General features: G+C 52.9%; 2 protein-coding genes across 3 annotated transcripts; both read right to left on the bottom strand.

Moving 5' to 3' along the window:
• Positions 1-3,477: 3,477 nt before the first annotated feature.
• HAPLN4 (hyaluronan and proteoglycan link protein 4) lies at positions 3,478-10,145 on the bottom strand. 2 transcript variants are annotated; one of them, XM_045853555.1, is made up of 5 exons: positions 10,044-10,145; positions 8,830-8,947; positions 8,220-8,582; positions 6,321-6,653; positions 3,478-5,987 (listed from the first exon to the last, which is right to left on the bottom strand). In XM_045853555.1, the coding sequence occupies exons 1-5, from the start codon at positions 10,044-10,046 to the stop codon at positions 5,596-5,598; spliced, it is 1,209 nt and encodes a 402-aa protein (XP_045709511.1). In that variant the 5' UTR covers positions 10,047-10,145; the 3' UTR covers positions 3,478-5,595. The 2 variants fall into 2 exon arrangements, with proteins under 2 accessions (XP_045709511.1, XP_045709510.1); XM_045853554.1 differs by lacking the exon at positions 10,044-10,145 and having other exon boundaries at positions 8,830-9,272.
• Positions 10,146-11,377: 1,232 nt separating this feature from the next.
• Positions 11,378-17,953, bottom strand: TM6SF2 (transmembrane 6 superfamily member 2). The gene is made up of 10 exons (XM_045853303.1): positions 17,749-17,953; positions 16,053-16,156; positions 15,530-15,627; positions 15,357-15,460; positions 14,871-14,953; positions 14,287-14,411; positions 13,999-14,100; positions 13,559-13,651; positions 12,801-12,920; positions 11,378-11,881 (listed from the first exon to the last, which is right to left on the bottom strand). The coding sequence occupies exons 1-10, from the start codon at positions 17,841-17,843 to the stop codon at positions 11,675-11,677; spliced, it is 1,131 nt and encodes a 376-aa protein (XP_045709259.1). The 5' UTR covers positions 17,844-17,953; the 3' UTR covers positions 11,378-11,674.
• Between the last annotated feature and the right edge of the window lie 99 nt (positions 17,954-18,052).

The raw sequence follows: 18,052 nt of genomic DNA on the forward strand, positions 1-18,052 counted from the left end.
ATCATGAGCTGTGTACTTTGCTGGGTGCTGAGGAGATAGTAGTGAACAGGACAGACATCATCCCTGGGAAGTGGTCAGGGAAGGCTTCCTAGAGGAGGTGGATGGGATCTAAAGAAGTTGCAGCCCTGGCTGGTGTGGTTCAGCAGATTGAGCACAGGCTGTGAACCAAAGGGTTGCCAGTTTGATTCCCAGTCAGAGCATATGCCTGGGTTGCAGGCCAGTTCCCCCAGTAGGGAGCATATGAGAGGCGACCATACATTGATATTTCTCTCCCTCTCTTTCTCCCTCCCTTCCCCTCTCTCTAAAATCTTAAAAAAAAATAAGATTAACTTGTTAAAAAAATAAAATAAAGAAGGAGTTGCATTAACTTGACATGGAGGGAAAGAAAGGAAAAGAGTTTCAGGAATAGCAAAGGCAAAAATCCTCTTGCAAAAGAGAACATGGCCCATTTGAGAAACAGCAAGACCATTGTGGCTACAGCAGAGTGAGAGAGGTAGAGAGTAGAGGGAGGTGAGGGCAGAGAGGCAAAGAATGGACTATTCAGGGACATATGGGCTGCAGTGAGGAATTGGGGCTTTATTCTAAAAGTGATAGTGGCAACAAATACCACAAGCTAGGTCCAAAGGCAAGTGCCAAACTTAGAAACAATTTTCGAGCTTCTACAAATCAATAAGAAAAAAAAGACTAATAATCCAATACCCAAATGTGCAAAGGATAGAACAAAACATTCATGGAAAAGGAAATACAGATGGCTCTTAAAGTACAACATATGCTAAACAAAATAATACACATTTTGCATGAACACCAAGATAAACAAAGAAGAGCATATTCTAAAAAGGAATAAACAAATCCAACAAGAGAGGAAGACTTGTGTGGAACAAGGATAACAATATACTTAAACTGAGAATGGTTTCTGATTTATCCAACCACCTGCACCTAAGGTCAAAGTGGAAGATGTTCAGTTTCATGTATAAGGGAATTGCAGGTGACAACCACAGTGAGATACCATTTTCACCTATCATGGTGGCTAAGGTAAAAAGTGATAACGTGATACTGGTGAGAACATGTGGAAACAGCGAGCTTATCTATTACTGGTGAGATATAAATTGGCCTCACCTTTAAGAAGAGGTGAAGATCAGTATAAAAACTGTAAGTTTTCACCCCTTGATCAATCGACTAATAGCATCCTCCAGTTGTCCTTGTGTGAGATGATGTGGGTGCTTACCACTGACAGCAAAACATGGGAAACTAAGTGTCCACCACTGGGAGACTGGCTACAAAAATTATGGTGCAAACAATGAAAACTCTGCTGACTTTTAAAAGAATGTTTGAGGGGAATTTTTACAGGTTGATGGAGACTCTCAAAAGTACATTATTAAGTAAGAAAAAAGTTACTTTTAAAGTACATATAGCACACAAGTGTTCACAGTATTGTTATTCACAATCGCCAAAAGGCGGAAAACCCAAATGTTCACCAACTGATAAGTGAATAAACAAAATGTGGTACATACATGCCATGGAATATTATTCAGCTATAAAATGAAATGAAGCACCGACACATGCTATAACATGGACGAACCTCAGAACCATGATGCTGCCCTGGCTGGTGTGGCTCAGTGGATTGAATGCTGGCCTGCAAACTGAAAGGTTGCTGGTTCAGTTCCTGGTCAGCCAGGCCCCCAGTTGGGAGTATGCAAGAAGCAACCAATCAATGTTTCTCTCCCTCTCTTTGTCCTTCCCTTTCTTTCTCTCTGAAAATTAATAAAACCTTTTTAAAAGATTTTATGTATTTATTTTTAGAAAGAGGTGAAGAGGGGAAGAAAGAGAGGTAGAGAAACGTTAATGTGTGTTTGCCTCTTGTGCACCCCCCACTGGGGACCTGGCCCGCAACCCAGGCAGGTGCCCTGACTGGGAACCAAATTGACGAACCTTTGGTTTGCAGGCCAGCTCTCAATCCACTGAGCCATACCAGCCAGGTGAAAATAAATAAAAGCTTTAAAAAGCAAAACAAAACAAAACATGAGAGAAAGAAGCCAGATACAAAAGGACATATATATTGTATGATTCCAATATATATGAATTATCAAGAATAAGCAAATCCACAGATGCAGAAAGTAGATTAGCATTTTCCAGGCCAGTGGTGGGAGGAAAGAATGCGGGGCAATTGCTTAATGGGGGTGGGGTTTTCTGTTTGGGTGATGAAAATGGCTTGGAACTAGATGGTTGCACAATGTTGTAAATGTGCTAAATAACATTGAATGGAACACTTTAAAACATTTACAATGGTAAAGCTTATGGTCAATAAATTTTACAATATAAGCAAGTATATGTTACCCACTATCCTTTGTGTAAAAGTGGGGGAAAGAAACATATATGCATGTTTGCTTGACCAAACATAAAACATCTCTGGAAGAACAGGTAAGAATCTTTATATGTCTATGGGAAGTAAGCTGGGTGGTAGAGGACAGGAGAGAGAGACAGACAGACAGACAGATGTTTTTCTGAATACCTAGCTTCAGGAAAGGTTTTATCGTAGTTGCCATCCCTTAGCTGCTCTGTTGGTGGACCCTGGAGACATCCACCCCAACAGTGCAATGATCCCAGCAGAAGGAAGGTTCCCTCTGCCCAATCATCCACCAAAATCCTAGGGACTGCATCTTATTGGTCTACTTGTGTGGGTGTTCATCCTTGGACCAATCAAGGCTGCCCAGGGAGATGGACCACATCACTCAGTGGCAGAGCTGGAAGGGGGCTGGAGTCAGCCTTTCCATATCTCATAGAATGAGAGCAGTTAAAGTTACATGCTCAGGGGAAACCAAGGAGCTGGAATAGTGGAAGGGATGAAGGAGGCCAGCAGGAAAAAGGCAGGATGAAAGAAATTCCATACATGCATCTCTGGAAACATGTCCCTCACCAGTTTCCTATAGGGGAAGCTAAGGCTCAGCTGGAGTACAAGGCAATTTAACCAAGGAGCTGGACACTGCAATTCAGAGGAACAGTTTGCTTGTGGAAGCTTCATGAAGTCTGGTATTAAAAGATGAGCAGTTACATTGACCATCCCATTTCTCCAACCAAATCAGACCCTTACACTTTTTTCTCTTCTCCCTTTGTATCCCAGAAACTTCAGTACTCATCAGTCCACACTGCCCTCCCCACCCCACTCCTATACCCCAGGAAAATCTGCAATTTCTCTGCCTTCCTGGAGAAGAAATTCCCCAACCAGTTTCATACACTTTGTTCCTGGGTATTGAGAGGAACCAATCAGGACAAAGCTGAAAGAGCCAGACCCATAGAGGGTAGCTCAAAGGACAGTGGGCGGGGGGGGGGGGCGCCTGGGGGAAGAAGAGAGTGAGTGGAATGTGGTCTTCAGAAGTGAGGGGAGACTTCTGACTGAATCATCACCAAGTACACCTATTGGGAAACATTTTGTTCACAAAAATGCATTTTGAAGCAATTACTCACTGGCTGCCTCTTTTACTTATTCATTGAAAAAAAATTTATTGAGCCCCTGCTGTATGCTTTGCATTCACTGGGACCTCAGAACAAACAGCCCTGGTACAGAGGAGGATATAGGCTCAGGGGTTCTGTCACTTGGTCATGGGCAGGATTAGAACCAAGCCAACCTGATTCCCGGCCCACAGATGGATTTCTTTGAGATGGGTGGGACAGTAGAGAGGGCTCCAGGAGACTACCAAGTGCTACTCTAGGAAAGACCTTAGAACTGGGATTTCCCAAGGATGGGTGGCTTTCCACACTGGGGAGTTTGGCTGGGTCCTGACTTCTTAGCAAGAATCTGCCCTTAAAATCTGGAGCTCAGAGTGGCTTTTGAGGTTTAGGAACATTCCATCTCTCCTGGATCTCTAAGGAGGGAAGTGGGGTGAGGGAGTAAGTAGGGAAGGAGAGAAGAGCTAGGTGAGAATGGGGATGGGGTCTCAGAGAAGAAAAGGGAAACCCAGTGCTTGCACAGCTCAAAGGGCCAAGGCATGCCAGTGCCTCAGTTTGCTCATCTGTACAGAGGCAATGAAAACACCTAGGTATCGAAAGGGTGTGCGTGCACAGCTGCTATCTGGGGTATAAGTAGCGTGCAAACGGAGGGTGTCCAGCAGCTCCAGAAGTCCAGCCCTATCAGGGGGTGCTGCTTGGGGCTGAGTCCACCTGGTGAAGGGGCAGCCATTAAGACCTATGGGGTGCAGTTCCTGCCATGGTGATTAGTTCCTGAGCTGGGGGTCAGGGGTCGGTTGTCATGGGGATGATATTAACACCCTCTATAGTGACAGCAGGATGGGTGGGGCCCTGCTGACAAGGAAAAGCCTAGGGAGACAGGTGTTCTGCTACCTCAGACTGCACTTTGGTCTCCATGGCAACAGCTGTGGAGCTTGGACGGCAGCAAGGAGCTGGGGTGGGCCTGGGGAAAGGGCAGCCCATTTCCATGGTGAGAGCTGTAGAACTGAATGTTGGCTCACTGTCTGGACAGTTGGAGGGAGGCTGGTTTCCATGGCTGTTGGTCAGGATGGGGACAACAGAAGTGGAGTTGTAGGTCTCTGGGGTGGAGGACAGTGAGATGGGGAATGTGTGGTATCCATGGTTACAGCTAGAGGAGGAGGCACTATCTCCATGGGTGTGACTGATGAGGGAATGGCTGTGTGACTCTAGGTGACAGATAGAAGCTGGGCTGGTTGCCTTAGTGCCAATAGGAAGTGGAGTGGCTTGCTTCCATAGCATGTAACATGGATTTTATGGGTCCATGGGTCCCGAGGATGGTCTCTTTGGTGACAGCCAGGAAAAAAGGAGGTCAGGTGGAGGCAGACTTGCCCCTCCAGAGAGATACCTGAGGGTAGGGCGCAGCTGCCAGTTATGTGACCCAGCTGGGGTGTGTCAATCTGTCTGAGTGTTGACAAAGGGTGGTCTCCCCTGAAACTAGAGAGATGGGGCTGTTCTCCACAGTGACCTGAGGACTTGGTCTGTTACTATGGAAATTTCAGGGGACTCCAGAGGGAGGCGGGAAGAATGGGGATACCCAATCAGCAGGTCACAGTGGGGAAAGGACAGGAGCCTACAGTCTCCACGTGACTATGAGGGCATGATCACCTGTCTAATTCTGTGATTTCTAGTTCTTCTACAGGTGATGGGAGGATGGTTCAGTTGTCAGGTGACTGTTAAGTCTTCAGTCTCCAGAGAGATACAGAAGGTGTGTGGCCAGTCTTCAGATAATCCCGGGGGGCCAGCCTCCAGGTGACTTCTGGGATGGTTCCATCTGTGTCCGGGTGACCTCTGGAGGAGTAGTCTTCAGGAGACGTCAGAATCTGTTGGCCTCCAGGGGTCCTCAAGGTGTGTCAGGTCTCCTAGAGAAAGTCAGGGGAGTAGGGAAAATCTCTCCAAGAAAGGAGGACTTGGTTAGTGTCCAGGAGACTCCAGGGGACTTGTCTCCAGGGGACTTGTCCCCCCGGAACTGGCCAGTTTTGGGGGTATGGTCAGTGTTCAAGGACCACAGAGCCTGGTCAGCCTGCAGAACACTGCAGGGGACGTGATCCGTCTCTAGGGAACAGCAGGGCACTTGGCCAGCCGCCAAGCTCCCCAGCCGTCCATACCCTGGCCCTAGACGCGCAGTGGGGTCCAGGCAGCAGGGTCGCGTGCACCCCCGGCCCAGCCGCCACCTCCCGCCCAGCCCCAGCCCCAGCCTCCGGGTGCAGGGTCAGGCACTCCGGGCGAGCGGTAGCAGTAGACACCGAAGAGGCTGCGTGTGGTGTCCGGGAACCCGAGGCTGCGCACTCCCGGCCGGTGGCCGCCACAGCGCGCTCGAGGATTCACGATGGGGTAGCGCGCGCTTCCGTCTGCTAGCCAGCCTGCAGTGCAACGATCCAGCAGTTGCAACTTCCACGCAGCGAACAGCTGCCCCACCTTGGCCACCGCCGCGCCTCGAGCTGCACATGCGCGTGCTGCTCCAGAAAAGGGCAGGGGCCGCAGCGGCTTCAGGAAGAACACTCGCCCTGCGGGATTTGGGGGAGTAGTTAGGGCTGCTCCCCGGAGGTGGCCTCCTCGAGATTCAGGACGCCCCTTCCATCTGCCTGCAGCCTTGGACCCCAGCCTCAAAGTCAAAGAGCACTTCCTCCCATGCAGCCCGGGACTCCAGTTTCTGCCTAGGTAGGGTGGATGTGCGCGGTGGCGGTCCCAGGGAAGGGATCGCCTGGTCTGGTCCCCAGAGAGAAGGGCGAGGGAGACGGAACTGGGGCTGGGGTGGAGTAGGAAAGGAAGACTGAGATGTAGGGAAACCGAGAAAAGGCCTGTTGCAGGGGGTGGGAGGGCGGACGAGGTCTACGCACCCGGGAGGTTGGACGTGAAGCAGAAGGCATCGTAGCGTTCCTCCGCGTTATGGCGGTAGCCGTAGTTGCGCACGCCCCCGGAGGCACCTCTGCCAACCCCTGCGCTCCCGGGCCAGCCCAGGCCGCCGCAGGGCTCCCGGGGCTGGCTCACCGGGTACTGAACCGAGCCATCCCGCAGCCAGCCCGCGTTGCACCAGTCTAGGCCATCGCGCCAGGCCGCGTACAGCTGCTCCGCCGACGCCAGGATGGCGTCCTGCTCAGCGCATGCGCGCTGAGCTTCCGCGAAGGTAAGCTTGTAGCGGCCTCCTCGGGGGTGGTAAGGGAAGACAACGCCTGGAGGAGCACACGGGGGTCAGCTCAGGTCTCCCAGCCATCCCCCACTCACCTGCTATCTGGGGTGCCCAGTGCTTGTTCAACCTAGATCTTGCAGTTCTTCCCTCACTCTGATCCCAGACCTGACCATGCATTTTTCCAGCTCACACCCCTCATGGCTCCTTTTGCCTTAAGCTTGGCTCACTTGACCCTTCTGCTTAACGTACTTAATTGTGTCTATCCCCTTTCCACTGCTGAAAACCTTTGCTCATATTCTTTCCACCTGTTGAACTCCTACTCATCCTTCAAAACCCAGCTCCCACAACGCCCCTTCTTTCAGTCCTCTGTGCTTCTGACATTCTCTCAGCACTGGGACCTTCTCTCTGGTCAAGCCCTGAGTCTATAAAGCTGGGAATGTCTATGTCCAGTGCTGACTCCCCCACACTGGGAGCCCCTGAAAGGTTGACCCTGTGCAAAAAATTCCCTTTGATTCCCAGCATTTTCCAGGGCAGTACCAGCTGATTTCCCTTCTACGTCAGTTGTTATAACTCACCCCTCATCAGACTCACAGTCAGCTCAGCTCATACGTGTTTTGTGTGTCTGTGTTTGAAGGGTGGACCTTAGGGGTCAGTTGGGTACTCCCAGCAGTTGCAGGAATGAGACAAACAGGAGCCAGGGAGAAAACTTGGAGCCTGACCAGGATTTAAGTCCTGGCTCTGCTACTCACTAGTGTGTGCCCTGGGCAAGGCCCTAATCCCTCTAAACCAGTTGAATCACCCTTAGGGGTTTTAGGAAAATTAAAGGAGAGACTCCAGAGAGTTCTTTAACCAAGCTCGGCACATAGAAAACACCCAATAAAAAACATTGCTGCTATTATTGTGTTGCTATTTGCTATTGTTGGGAAGTTCAGCAAGTGAAGGCCCTAAAATCGTTCCAAGTATCTTATAAATGACTGAAGAAGGCAAACCAGGTGGAAGGGAATTCTTCGGGTAGAAACCCCACCTCCTAGCTCCACAGTCAGTCAATCAGAGCATCCCATCTCCCAGCCGCAGTAATTGGCTCACAGATTGGCACATGACTCAAAAGTTGGGCCCAGTGAGGGACAACTCTGGGACTCTAGCTAGCACTCCTAGGAAATCAGCTGGGAGGGTGGAAGCCTGGCACAAATTTTAGGTTCTATCAAGGGAAACTTGCAAGAGGAAAGCCCACCCAGGGAAGCAGAGTTGAGGGAGCAATTCCTGACATGGTGTGAGTGCCTGGTCCTCACTGTGCCTGAATTCTACCCCAGGGTTTCCCAGTATTCTCACTATTAGTATTTTGGACTGGATCATTCTTTGCTGTGGGGAACTGTCCTGTGCTTTGGTATATCACAGTATCCCTGGCCTTTATCCACCAGATGTTACCAGCAACCCCCTTTTAGACATGGCAGTATCCCTCGGTGGCAAAAAATCACCATGAATCAAAACTACCCCCTCCCCCACCAAGCCTCTAAATTCCTTCAGGCCAATGATTTGATTTTTCTTTCTTGCAATGCCCTCCCATCTCTTCCCTTAGAAATGCAGCTCATCTTGCCCCCAGGCTGGTCACCTTCCAGGTCCAGCTTGACCATGCCGGTGTCATCCTCCAGTTCATTGGTGACCTCGCATTCATAGCGCCCATAGTCCTGCAGCGTGACATTTCGGAGAACCAAGGAGGCGTCCCCAGGGCCATCACCCTGTAGCTCGGCCCGCCCTCGGTAGCTGCCAAAAGCCCGGTGTTGGGGGCCCAACGCCACGAAGACATCGGTAAAGGCCAGCGGCTCCACCACCTTAGTCCACTTGAGGCGGACGCCGTCGTGGCTGTGGGTGGCTGCCTCGTAGTGGTAACGGCAGGGCAAGACGATAGTGCCACCCCGGTGGCTGACCACCTGCCCTGGAGCTGTCTGCACCACCACGGAGCCTGACTCACCCTCTGTGGGCGATTAAAGAGGGTTCAGAAGAGGGTCCTAGGGTGATGTGGGAAACCTGGGGAGGGGGACTCTGGAAGGGGATGTAGTTATTAAACTTGGGTGGGGGGAAATCACATGGGTAAGGGGCTCAGGGAAGAGACTGGGAAGGAGAGGAAACGAAGAACTGTGGCCGTCAGGAGCACCCCACGACTCCCCCTTTCCCCCTCCATGCACCAGGCAGTTACACTTGGACACAGCTCACTGACTCACCGAGCACGTGTACGACTTTCTTCCGGCCACGCTGCGCCCCTGCGGGGGCCACGAGCAGCAAGACTCCCCAGGCCGCAGCCCAGAGCACGCAGGGACTGAGGGCCGCCCGAGCCCACACCTGGGGGCACCGGGCGCTCAGTCCAACCTCCTGGCCTTTGCCTTTAGAGCAGGGGTCCCCAACCTCCGGGCCTCGGACCAGTACCGGTCCATGGCCTGCTGGGAACCGGGCTGCACAGCAGGAGGTGAGCTTGAATGTAATGCACTTGAACCATCCCGCAATCATCCCGCCCCTCCTCACCACTCCGCGGAAAAATTTCTTCCACGAAACCGGTCCTTGGTGCTAAAAAGTTGGGGACCGCTGCTTTAGAGGACTAGCCACTTGGCTTTCATTCTCCGTGGCAGGGACCTCTCATGTACCCAGGGCTCTTTCCATAAGGTCGCAGAGGACTCCCCCAGGAAGCTTAGCAAAATTCCCCCTCCCCATTCCCTCTCCTGGGACCTCACACTCTTGCTCTAGCGCAAAGCCCAAACCACCGAACTCACCCTGCTTTAGTCCCACCTGATCCGCTAACCCTAACACCGCTGGTTCCGAGCCCCGCCCCCTTCTCTCCCCGGCTCCTGCGGAGTTTGGGAGAAGGAGGGAGGAGCTGGAGCAGCAGCAGCGGCAAGGTTACTCGTGCGCCAGGAGACTGCAGCAAATCGGGCCGGGGCAGGGGTGGGGGTGGATGCGGAGGAATTGTTGAGAGAGGGAGAGACACAGAGAAAGGATGAGAGAAAAAAGAAAGAGACACAGAGAGAAAAGCAGGGAGAGATGAAGACAGAGGAGAGCGAGGTGGGGAAAGACAGAAGAGGAAGAAAAGACGGAGACAGATGTAGAGAGACAGATATGCAGGGAGAGTGACAGACACTGAAAAAGAAGAGAGAAGAGAGCAAGAAGGAGAGAAATACAGAGAAGACTTTGGGGTAGCGAGAGTCAGAGAGACTCAGAAGAAAGAAAAGAAGCCAGGAAAAAAAGAGGGAGAGAAACGTAGGGAGAGGAATAGAGAAGGAGAGGCAGGGAGTTCGAGAAGGAGGGTGAGAGATTGGAGGGATTGGAGGGATGGAGCGGGAGAGGGACTGGAGAGAGAAACGCGGAGAGATGGAGGGACGTAGAGACAGAGAGGGAGGATCCAAGAAAGGGGACTTATCCGGACCCTCTCCTCAGCCCCACTCACCATGCTGCTAGAACAGCTCCCGCAGAGCCGCCCCTACGCTCCAGGACTGCGCTCCTGGCACAGACGGGAAGGACTGGGCAGGTCTCAGCAGGCGGCGCAATCCCGACGACTGCCTGCAAGGGGAGGAGGGAGGGAGGCAGACTAGGTGGCGGGGGAAGGGGGATGTTAAAGGGAAAGCAGAGGTGCACTTCGCGAAGAGGAAACCCGCACTCGGACGGGAAGACAGAATTCGCTGGATAGTGAGTGCAGGACCAGGTCCCTCCCCTTGCTAGCAGACTGTGGGCCCGCTGGGGAACTTCTCTGGGCCACAATATAAGCGCCTTTAAAACGGAAGAGGACGACCTGATGGAGTCTTCCATCTTAGATGCCCTGCATGGGCAGGGGGCTGAGTAACCTGGGAAAGGGGCTTAGCCTGCAGGCCTGTTTTCCTGTTTGTCACTGGGTGACCATCCCATTGTCCTAGGCTCTGGCAGCGAAAAGGTGCTCACTCTGCACAGTCACCCACTCATGCAGCAGCAGATCCAAATCCAATTCTGCCCCTCACCTACTGTGGGCAGAGGAGAGATCTTGGGCATTGGATCTTGGAAGAGAGTTTGGTCTCTCTGAACCTGTTTCCACCTCTGGGAAATGGAGTACTGATTCTTTGGTGAAGATCCAATGGCTAAACATACATTAGGGGCCTAATAAGAGTTGGTGGGGTGAGGAGCAGGGGAGTCTGATTAAGCCCCTGACCCTATTCTGGGCCTGTCTCCCCTGAACCTGGCCCTTCAGGCAGGTTCAATAATCAAACTAGGAAACAATGAACTCTTCCCCCACCCCTGGGCTGCCTCCCCAGGCTGTTTCCCCAAAGTATGAGCCAATCAGACAGCAGGGGCAGGGTTACAAGCTCTGTGGTTGAATTGGCCAGGGCTTGCTTCTTAGCTGCATCCAGGAGGTATGACCTCAGACCAGCACATCCATCTCCTGCAGCCTCAGTTTCCCCATCTGGAATATGGGGTGAGATTCATCATATTATAGCATGTGAGGTTAGCTCTTGGCATGGTGAGCAGTTGGTGCTTAACAACTGTTTTCACACTATTAATTATTATAATTTATTGGCAGGGATAGGACTTTGGACTCTTCTCCTGGTTGTGGCTTCAGGCAGGTTCTGATCCTCTCCGAGCGAGCCTCTGTTTCCCCATCTGGAAGGTGGAGGTGCCCACCCGCCGCAGGCAGAGTTCTGCTGTCTGGCACCTTCAGCTCCTAGCAGCTGCACTGGCAGCGATGGTGGGCCTGTGTGGGGTCTGAGGGGACGGTCCCTCACCCCTGTCCCCTGTAACACTCAGGCAGCAATATTTCAGGCATCAAAAGAGCTTTTAATGAAGGATCCATGGAGGTAATGGGTAAATTCTGCAAAGGAGCAGAAGAATCCGTAGAGGTTTAGGAGTAGTGCTGGCTTCGCATGGCTGTGGTCCTCTCTGCCCCAACACCTGGCCTTCGGTCTTCTATCCCATCAGCTGGCCTTGAAACCACCACAGCCAGAAAAAAAGACAACAGGGATGTATCTGCTGTCTCGAAAAACCCCAGCTTATGCTTCTGAGGACAGGGCTAGCTAGGTGTATAACAGAGTCCTGGGGAATCCCACAGCCCCCTCAGTGCTGCTTCTTGTGGGGAGCCTGGGAGCTGGAGGGCAGGTGCAGGAAGAAGGCTGGCCACCGCAGGCAACGGTAGGCTAGCAGCTGGGGGCCCAGCGCATACAGCAGGTTGCACAAGAAGAAGCAGGCCCAGGTGTCCTCTGGCACACGATAGGTGAAGGGTGTGCGCAGATGTGTGGAGGCACCCATGTGCGAGAACTGCGCCTGGTGGCCACACAGGGAGGTTGGATGTCAGGGGCGGGGAGAAAACCAGTCCCAGTAGCACCACCATCTCACCCTGGGAAGCCCAGAGGGTCCCTGTCCCCATCTTGCTGGCTCTGCTGACCTACCTGTCTCCCCTTTCCAGTCCATATGTGTCTCTAAATATCCCTGTCCCTACAGGTTCTGTCCTTGTACATCTGTCTGTGAGCCTCTCTCCAGCTGCAAAACCAGAACCATATTCACTCTATCTGCTAGACTCTGCCCCCCATCTTTCTGATCTAGGTCCAGCTCTTCCCCATTCCAGGCAGCCGCCCTTGACACAAATCCTGTTGATTCTACCCCATAGATGTCCACCTGGTCATCTGACCTGGGCCCAGCCTTTATCATATCCCATCAGGAGTCCAGAAACAGAGCCATATCTCTGACTGGGTCCTCCACTGCTCCCATGACTTTCCATCTTTCTTTGCACAAGCCCCCCAAAGGCAAAGTTCAAAGCCTTCAGCATCTAGCTGCCAATTTCTCTTGCTTCTGCCTTTACCCTTTTTATGACTCTGTTAAATCACTGTCCCCCTTTGTGCCTTTCCTTATGCTGTTCCCATTCCTGGAATGCCATTTCCTGCCTGGAGAACTCATAGCCACATGTCTAAGCCCAGTTCCTATGCCTCCTCTTCTAAGAGATCTGCCCCCTCTGGAATCCCTCTCAGTCTGTCTCTCCCTCTCTCTCTTCAGTTCTGACCCCATGGGGGTGGGGGTCTGCATCTAGCTCCTTCTCCCTCAGGCTAGGGAATGCTGGGGTACTGAGCTAAGGCTGGGGCCTCTCAGGGGCCCAGCATCACCCTGCCCAGGGAGAGCACAAAAGTTCCTGCCCAGGTAGGCAGAAACTTCCTTTGTTATGTACCTGCCCCATTCCACTCCATCTCACCTGGCCAATGGCTCCAGCAAACACCATGGCCCAGTCAGGCAGCCAGGAACAGCCAGGAAAGATAAGGGCGTAGGCAGCCAGGCCATAGAAGGGCAATGCATAGAACATGTACACCAGCATCTGGGGAGCACACAGCCAGTGGGGATGAGTGAGCAGCTGCCCCAAATGGGTCTCCTGAGGCCCCTCCAGTGGGGGCCCCTGGGAGGATGTGGCCAGCCTCAGGACCCACACAGAATAGAGGCTCTTTGTACATCCCACCTCATGCAACCTGCACCTCACTTTCCTTTGGGCATCCCCCTGCCGCCCCCACCCCCACACATACTCACATACATACACTGAGCCCACCCACATAACTCCTGGCCACAATGATCAGCTACATGACGGGCATGTCATTCAAACTTGGCCAAACCAGAGCCTGCCTGAGACTTGTGTTTAAGCTGGGGGGAAATAAAGGCTCACATTCCTCTGGGGTGGCTAAGTAGGGCAGAAGGAAGCCTGGAGCTACCCAAGACTCTCTCTGCTGTCCTGCAAAGGAACCATTGGGAGTAGAGCCCATGCAAAGAAAGCAGAGCCCAGAAACAGAAGTCTCCTTGAGTTCCTAGATCCAGCCATACCTGAGGCTATGTCTATACTTTTTTGGTAGAACAATAATTCCATATGTACTTCTGCCAGTTTGGCTTGTGTTTTTGGCACCTGCTTCAGAGAGATCCAGTGGACCCCTATGCATGGCAGTCGTTTCCTCCCACCTGCCTTCTCACCTGCACCTTTGGGTAGGCCACAGGGTCTCTCAGGTATGGTTCATACTGATAGATATAGACAAAGCAGGCATCTGTGGGGCAGTCAAGCACCACCTGGGGCCAACAGAAAAATGGACAACCCACTTCAAACATCCCTCCACAGGAAACCTTCCCCAGCCTCCTAGGCAATGCCTGCATCCCTCACTCTGGCCTTCCCCAGCCTCAATTCTCTCCTCTGGCTGAGGATCCACAGATACTGAAGCTGGTGAGAAGGCTATAGGGAATGGGGCTTCATGATGAAACACTCAATGAAGAACTCGTTAAAGACTCAAGGAGAAACTTCTATGATGATCAGATGGGAGAACAGTGGCCCTTTAGTACAGAGTAAAGGAACATATTTGGGAAGGAAAGGCTGGGGAGGAAGGCTGAAGGCAGGAGAGGGGTAGGCTAGCCAGACTCACAAGGCCCCGGAAGAGGGTGAAGAACCCAGCAAGGATGAGGTATATGACGAGGGCCAGGTCGGTGGGGCGCTGCAAAAGGCTCTTTCTTTGCTCCTCTTGCACCTGCCCCATGGGAGAGAGAAAGTGTGAGGTGTCTGCTATCCAACAGGCACTCTAAAGAGCCTCATCCCTTCTTTCCTAAAGACCAAGGAGATCCTTCCAAGGAGATAATGTTTTTGACCAGGACCAGTTCAAATGGAGGACATGGAGGCAAGTGGGCCCAGGCCTGCCTGAGGGCAAGGTACTTACCACATTGGGGGTGTAGCTGGTTGGTGACTGGGACTCCTTGAAGACCCTTACACCAGCCCAGCATGGGACCAGCACATATGGGAGGGTGAGGAAGAAGGTGGGCCTGATCTCGAAGCTGTATTTCCCTGTCATGGAAACACTCAGTGAGGCTCTTCCAGTAGGTGGGCCATGCCAGAGCCCCTGGGTGGAAGTCATGATTCACAAATGCTATACTTGCTCAAGCTTTTCTTCTTCTTTTTTAAAAAAATTTTTCTTCTTTTTTTTCCTTTCTTTTTCTACTTGCTTAAGCCTTAACATACCTGGTTCCCCAATGCCTACAAGATGATGTCTATGCTCCTCAGACTGGCCTGCCTCAACTTACCTTTAGGACACAGCTCCTACACTGCAGCTGTTCTTGTGTCCCCCTGGAAACATCCCCCCAAGAGAAAATAGAGAGAGGTGAGCAGGTTGCTGGCTTAAGCTGTGCATGATCAGGCATGTGGGGCCCTCTGCAGACCTTGGGGAGGGGAGGGAGGACCCAGTAGGGGCTCCCAGGCACAGAGCAGTGATGCTGGGGAGGCAGGATTCCTCAAAGCCATCCTTACCAAGAATGTTTCCTGGGAGAAACACCAGGAGGCTCATGACGAAGGACCCCAGCCAGTACAGTCCAAGGTTCCGGTAACTTTTCCTGGGTGGGAAATGAAGGGATGCCCAGTAGATACCCATCCCCAGCCTCAGAGCACCAGCCAGGGCCCAGGGTGTATACTAGGCTCCCCAGCTCTGGGTCCTTTCCAGTTTTGCCCAAGATGAAAGAGACAACAGGAAGCTGAATGAGGGAATAAATAGTCAGGCCCTCTGTCCAAAGACAGAAGTGGCTGCCCAGGCACAGGGTGGTATAAGAGAAGAGAGCCAACCACCATGGTAACTGATGCTATTCTCCAGAACCTTCTCCTGACTACACCTGGCTGGAGCCCTGAGAGGCCTCCTGATTCCTCCTACAGATACTTCTGGCTCCACCACAGTTGAAGACCCTACTTGAGGACTTGACCTGATTCCCAGGGTCCAGGTGCCACCCTGCCCACCCCTCACACCTTCTGCGGATGGCGCCAGCCATGGCCAGGTAAAGGAGGTAGTGAACGATGCCGTCCCAGTAGCAGATGAAGATTCCATGCGCAGTACGCAGGTATGGCTCTCCCTGCAGGGGCAGGTGGGGTACTCAGACACGTAGCCAGGCAGGGGGTATCCCAGACCAACCCCTACATACCTCCTTGGTGTAGAACTCCATGAAGCCCACCATGTAGCCATCCTCCTGGAGAGCGATAAGGAGGTCCACCACCGAGGTGAAGGCAAAGGCTGCAAACACTGTGGGGAGAGTGTTCAGGGCAGGCCTGGGTATAGGCAGGGCCTGAGGCTATGGCAGGGACCCAGATCCAGTCAACGACTCTGCACCCAACTGTTCCCAGTCCCTACTCCACAGGTCACATGAACCACAACCATGACTCTAAGGGAGGCACAGTCCCTGCCTTTGGGGTTCCCAGGCTGGCAGAGGCACTGCTCCTGCCTTTAGGAGACCCCAGAGTGATGGGAAAACAGTTCCTGCTCTCAGGAGCCCCAACTCTGAACGGGAGGGCCTCTGAGCTTCCCCAGTCAGTGGAGGTTCTCCAGTCCAGTGTGAACCCTTCAAGGGCCCCCCAGTCTGACAGAGGAGGCCCTTCGATGACCCCCAGTGTGATAGAGAAGCCCTTGCTCACACATTTCTCTTCCCTAGGACCTTCCCACAGACTCACCAGCATAGAGTGGGTCGTAGTAGATCTCCCCACGGGACAAGCTATAGACAGCCACAAAGAGCAGACCCAGGATCAGGGCGCTCATCAAGATCACCCCAAGGGGGCTGTGAAGAGGAAAACCAAGTCAGGGAAGCCAGACCCAGTGCTGAAGTCCCACTCCATCCTGGTGAGGGCAAGATTAGACTCCAGGAAGCTCCAGGTGATGAGGCTGAAGCATCGGTCCATTCAGAAATGCCTTTCCTTTAAACTGTCCTTTCCTATCACCAGGCTCTTGCCCCAGCTGTTCCTCCTCCTGGAAACTCCTTCCAGAAGTCTCTTTTCCACTTGACAAACTTCTACTCATCCTTCATGGCCCACCTACATTGCTCCTCCTCCAGGAAGCTTTCTCTGACTCTCAGAAAAGATCATTGCTGGACTTGAGCCAGGTATAGAGGGGGCATCTGTCAACCCATTCTGACTATATGGTTCATCCCATCACTTGCTGATGTTTGACACAGTTAGCTGAGTTGTTCAACACGGAGGCCCTCTAGCCAGACCCAGTGCCCATACCTGCTAGATGATCTCCAGTGCTCAGCCCTATACACCTCACTGTGTGAAGCTCCTGACTCTTCCCAGCTAAAGTCCAAATACCTCCATCAACCCCACCCTACCCCTACCCTGATCTGTACCCATCAACCAGATAAGACAGGTCAATCAATTGCATAGACAATAAAAGCCAAGTCTCCAGGCATTCCCCCAAATTGGCAAGATCCAGAGAGGGCAGAAGATCTATCCAAAGTCATACATTCTTTCCCCCTCTACTACTCTCTCTAGGCCCCTACCTTCTCTGGTACCCCTCTAACCACTAGGATCCCCACTCCTGGCCCCATCTGACCAACAATGACAGTTACAGTAACCAGAGTCTTAGCACACGATTTATTATCCTTAACTAACTACAGGTTGAGATCTAGGATCATGTTCATTACACAGTGAAGAAACTGAAGCTCCCAGAGGCAACCTGGAATACTGGAGGTCCTGGGGGATGGAGCCTTTTGTACCCAAGGAGCCAACCCCACATTCAAGACTCTCTCTACCCAATATCTTGGGCTGAGCTGGATTTAGGAGTGTGATGGGCTTGGCTGATGCCTGATACCTGGTGGCTAGACTCACTGGGCAAGGGTCCAGGATTAGCAGTCAGGAACAGGGGAGTTCGAGGCATGTACAGGGAAACTGAGGCTAGGAACAGGGTGGGCCAGCCCTGAAGAGAAGAAAGTCCCAGGCCTTTAACAGGAGATGGAGGGACTACCTGGTAGGGGTGGTGCAGCAGAAGGTGTGTGGCAAGAGCCCAGTCACCAGGGCCTTATCTGGGGCAATACTTTGACCCTTAGCGACTTTGGAGCCTGTGCTGGGCACATCGCTGGGAAAACCCAAGAAACGCTCCAAAACCCAGCCCTGTGGGGAACTCTGCTTCTGAACGTCCTTTCTCCCCAGATCCCAAAAGCCCCAGGGGGCGACCCCAATCCCGACACACAGCCTCGGGGCTAGCGACCAAAGAACTTCCGGTTGGGGGTTCCGACCCAGGCCCCAACCCCCACCCCTAGCCAAAAGGTCAGGGTGCAGGGCTCACCGGGAGCCAGGCCCAGCTGGCGCGCATCCTTTCTGGCCCCCTTCTCACCCCACTAGAGCAGCCCCCCATCCTACCGCTTCCCGCACGCACTGAGAGAGCACCGAGACGTGGTTGAGCGCGTAGGACACAGGGAGCGCGCCAAGCGACAGAGCCGCAATCTTGCCCGCCAGAGGCGGGATGTCCATTGCAGCGGTGCCCGAATTCCGGGGCTCCTGTTGGGGCAGCGGGCAGCGCAACCTCCTCCACGGAGCTGGACTCTTCCGCTGCAGCGGCAGTGTGTCTGAGCGGGAGGTTGTCAGGGACCCTGCCCGGCCCTGCCCCGCCCCGCGCAAAGGTCGCCCCCAGCTGCGCCCTGGTCCTGCCATTGCCTTGGCCGGGGAACCTCCAAGGCCAC

Source organism: Phyllostomus hastatus, unplaced genomic scaffold, assembly GCF_019186645.2.
Source record: "Phyllostomus hastatus isolate PE091 unplaced genomic scaffold, TTU_PhHast_1.1 phas_contig_98, whole genome shotgun sequence".
Classification (NCBI taxonomy): Eukaryota; Metazoa; Chordata; class Mammalia; order Chiroptera; family Phyllostomidae; genus Phyllostomus; species Phyllostomus hastatus.

Excerpts from the sequence above, each read along its gene's own strand:
- TM6SF2 (XM_045853303.1), bottom strand. The coding sequence starts at position 17,843 with ATGGACATCCCGCCTCTGGCGGGCAAGATTGCGGCTCTGTCGCTTGGC. Across the intron at positions 15,461-15,529 it reads TGGAGTTCTACACCAAGGAG|GGAGAGCCATACCTGCGTAC; the intron begins GTATGTAGGGGT and ends CTGCCCCTGCAG. Across the intron at positions 11,882-12,800 it reads TTGCTGGAGCCATTGGCCAG|GCGCAGTTCTCGCACATGGG; the intron begins GTGAGATGGAGT and ends TGTGGCCACCAG.
- HAPLN4 (XM_045853554.1), bottom strand. The coding sequence starts at position 9,112 with ATGATTGCGGGATGGTTCAAGTGCATTACATTCAAGCTCACCTCCTGC. Across the intron at positions 8,583-8,829 it reads GAAAGTCGTACACGTGCTCG|AGGGTGAGTCAGGCTCCGTG; the intron begins GTGAGTCAGTGA and ends AATCGCCCACAG. Across the intron at positions 6,654-8,219 it reads GGTCAAGCTGGACCTGGAAG|GCGTTGTCTTCCCTTACCAC; the intron begins GTGACCAGCCTG and ends GTGCTCCTCCAG.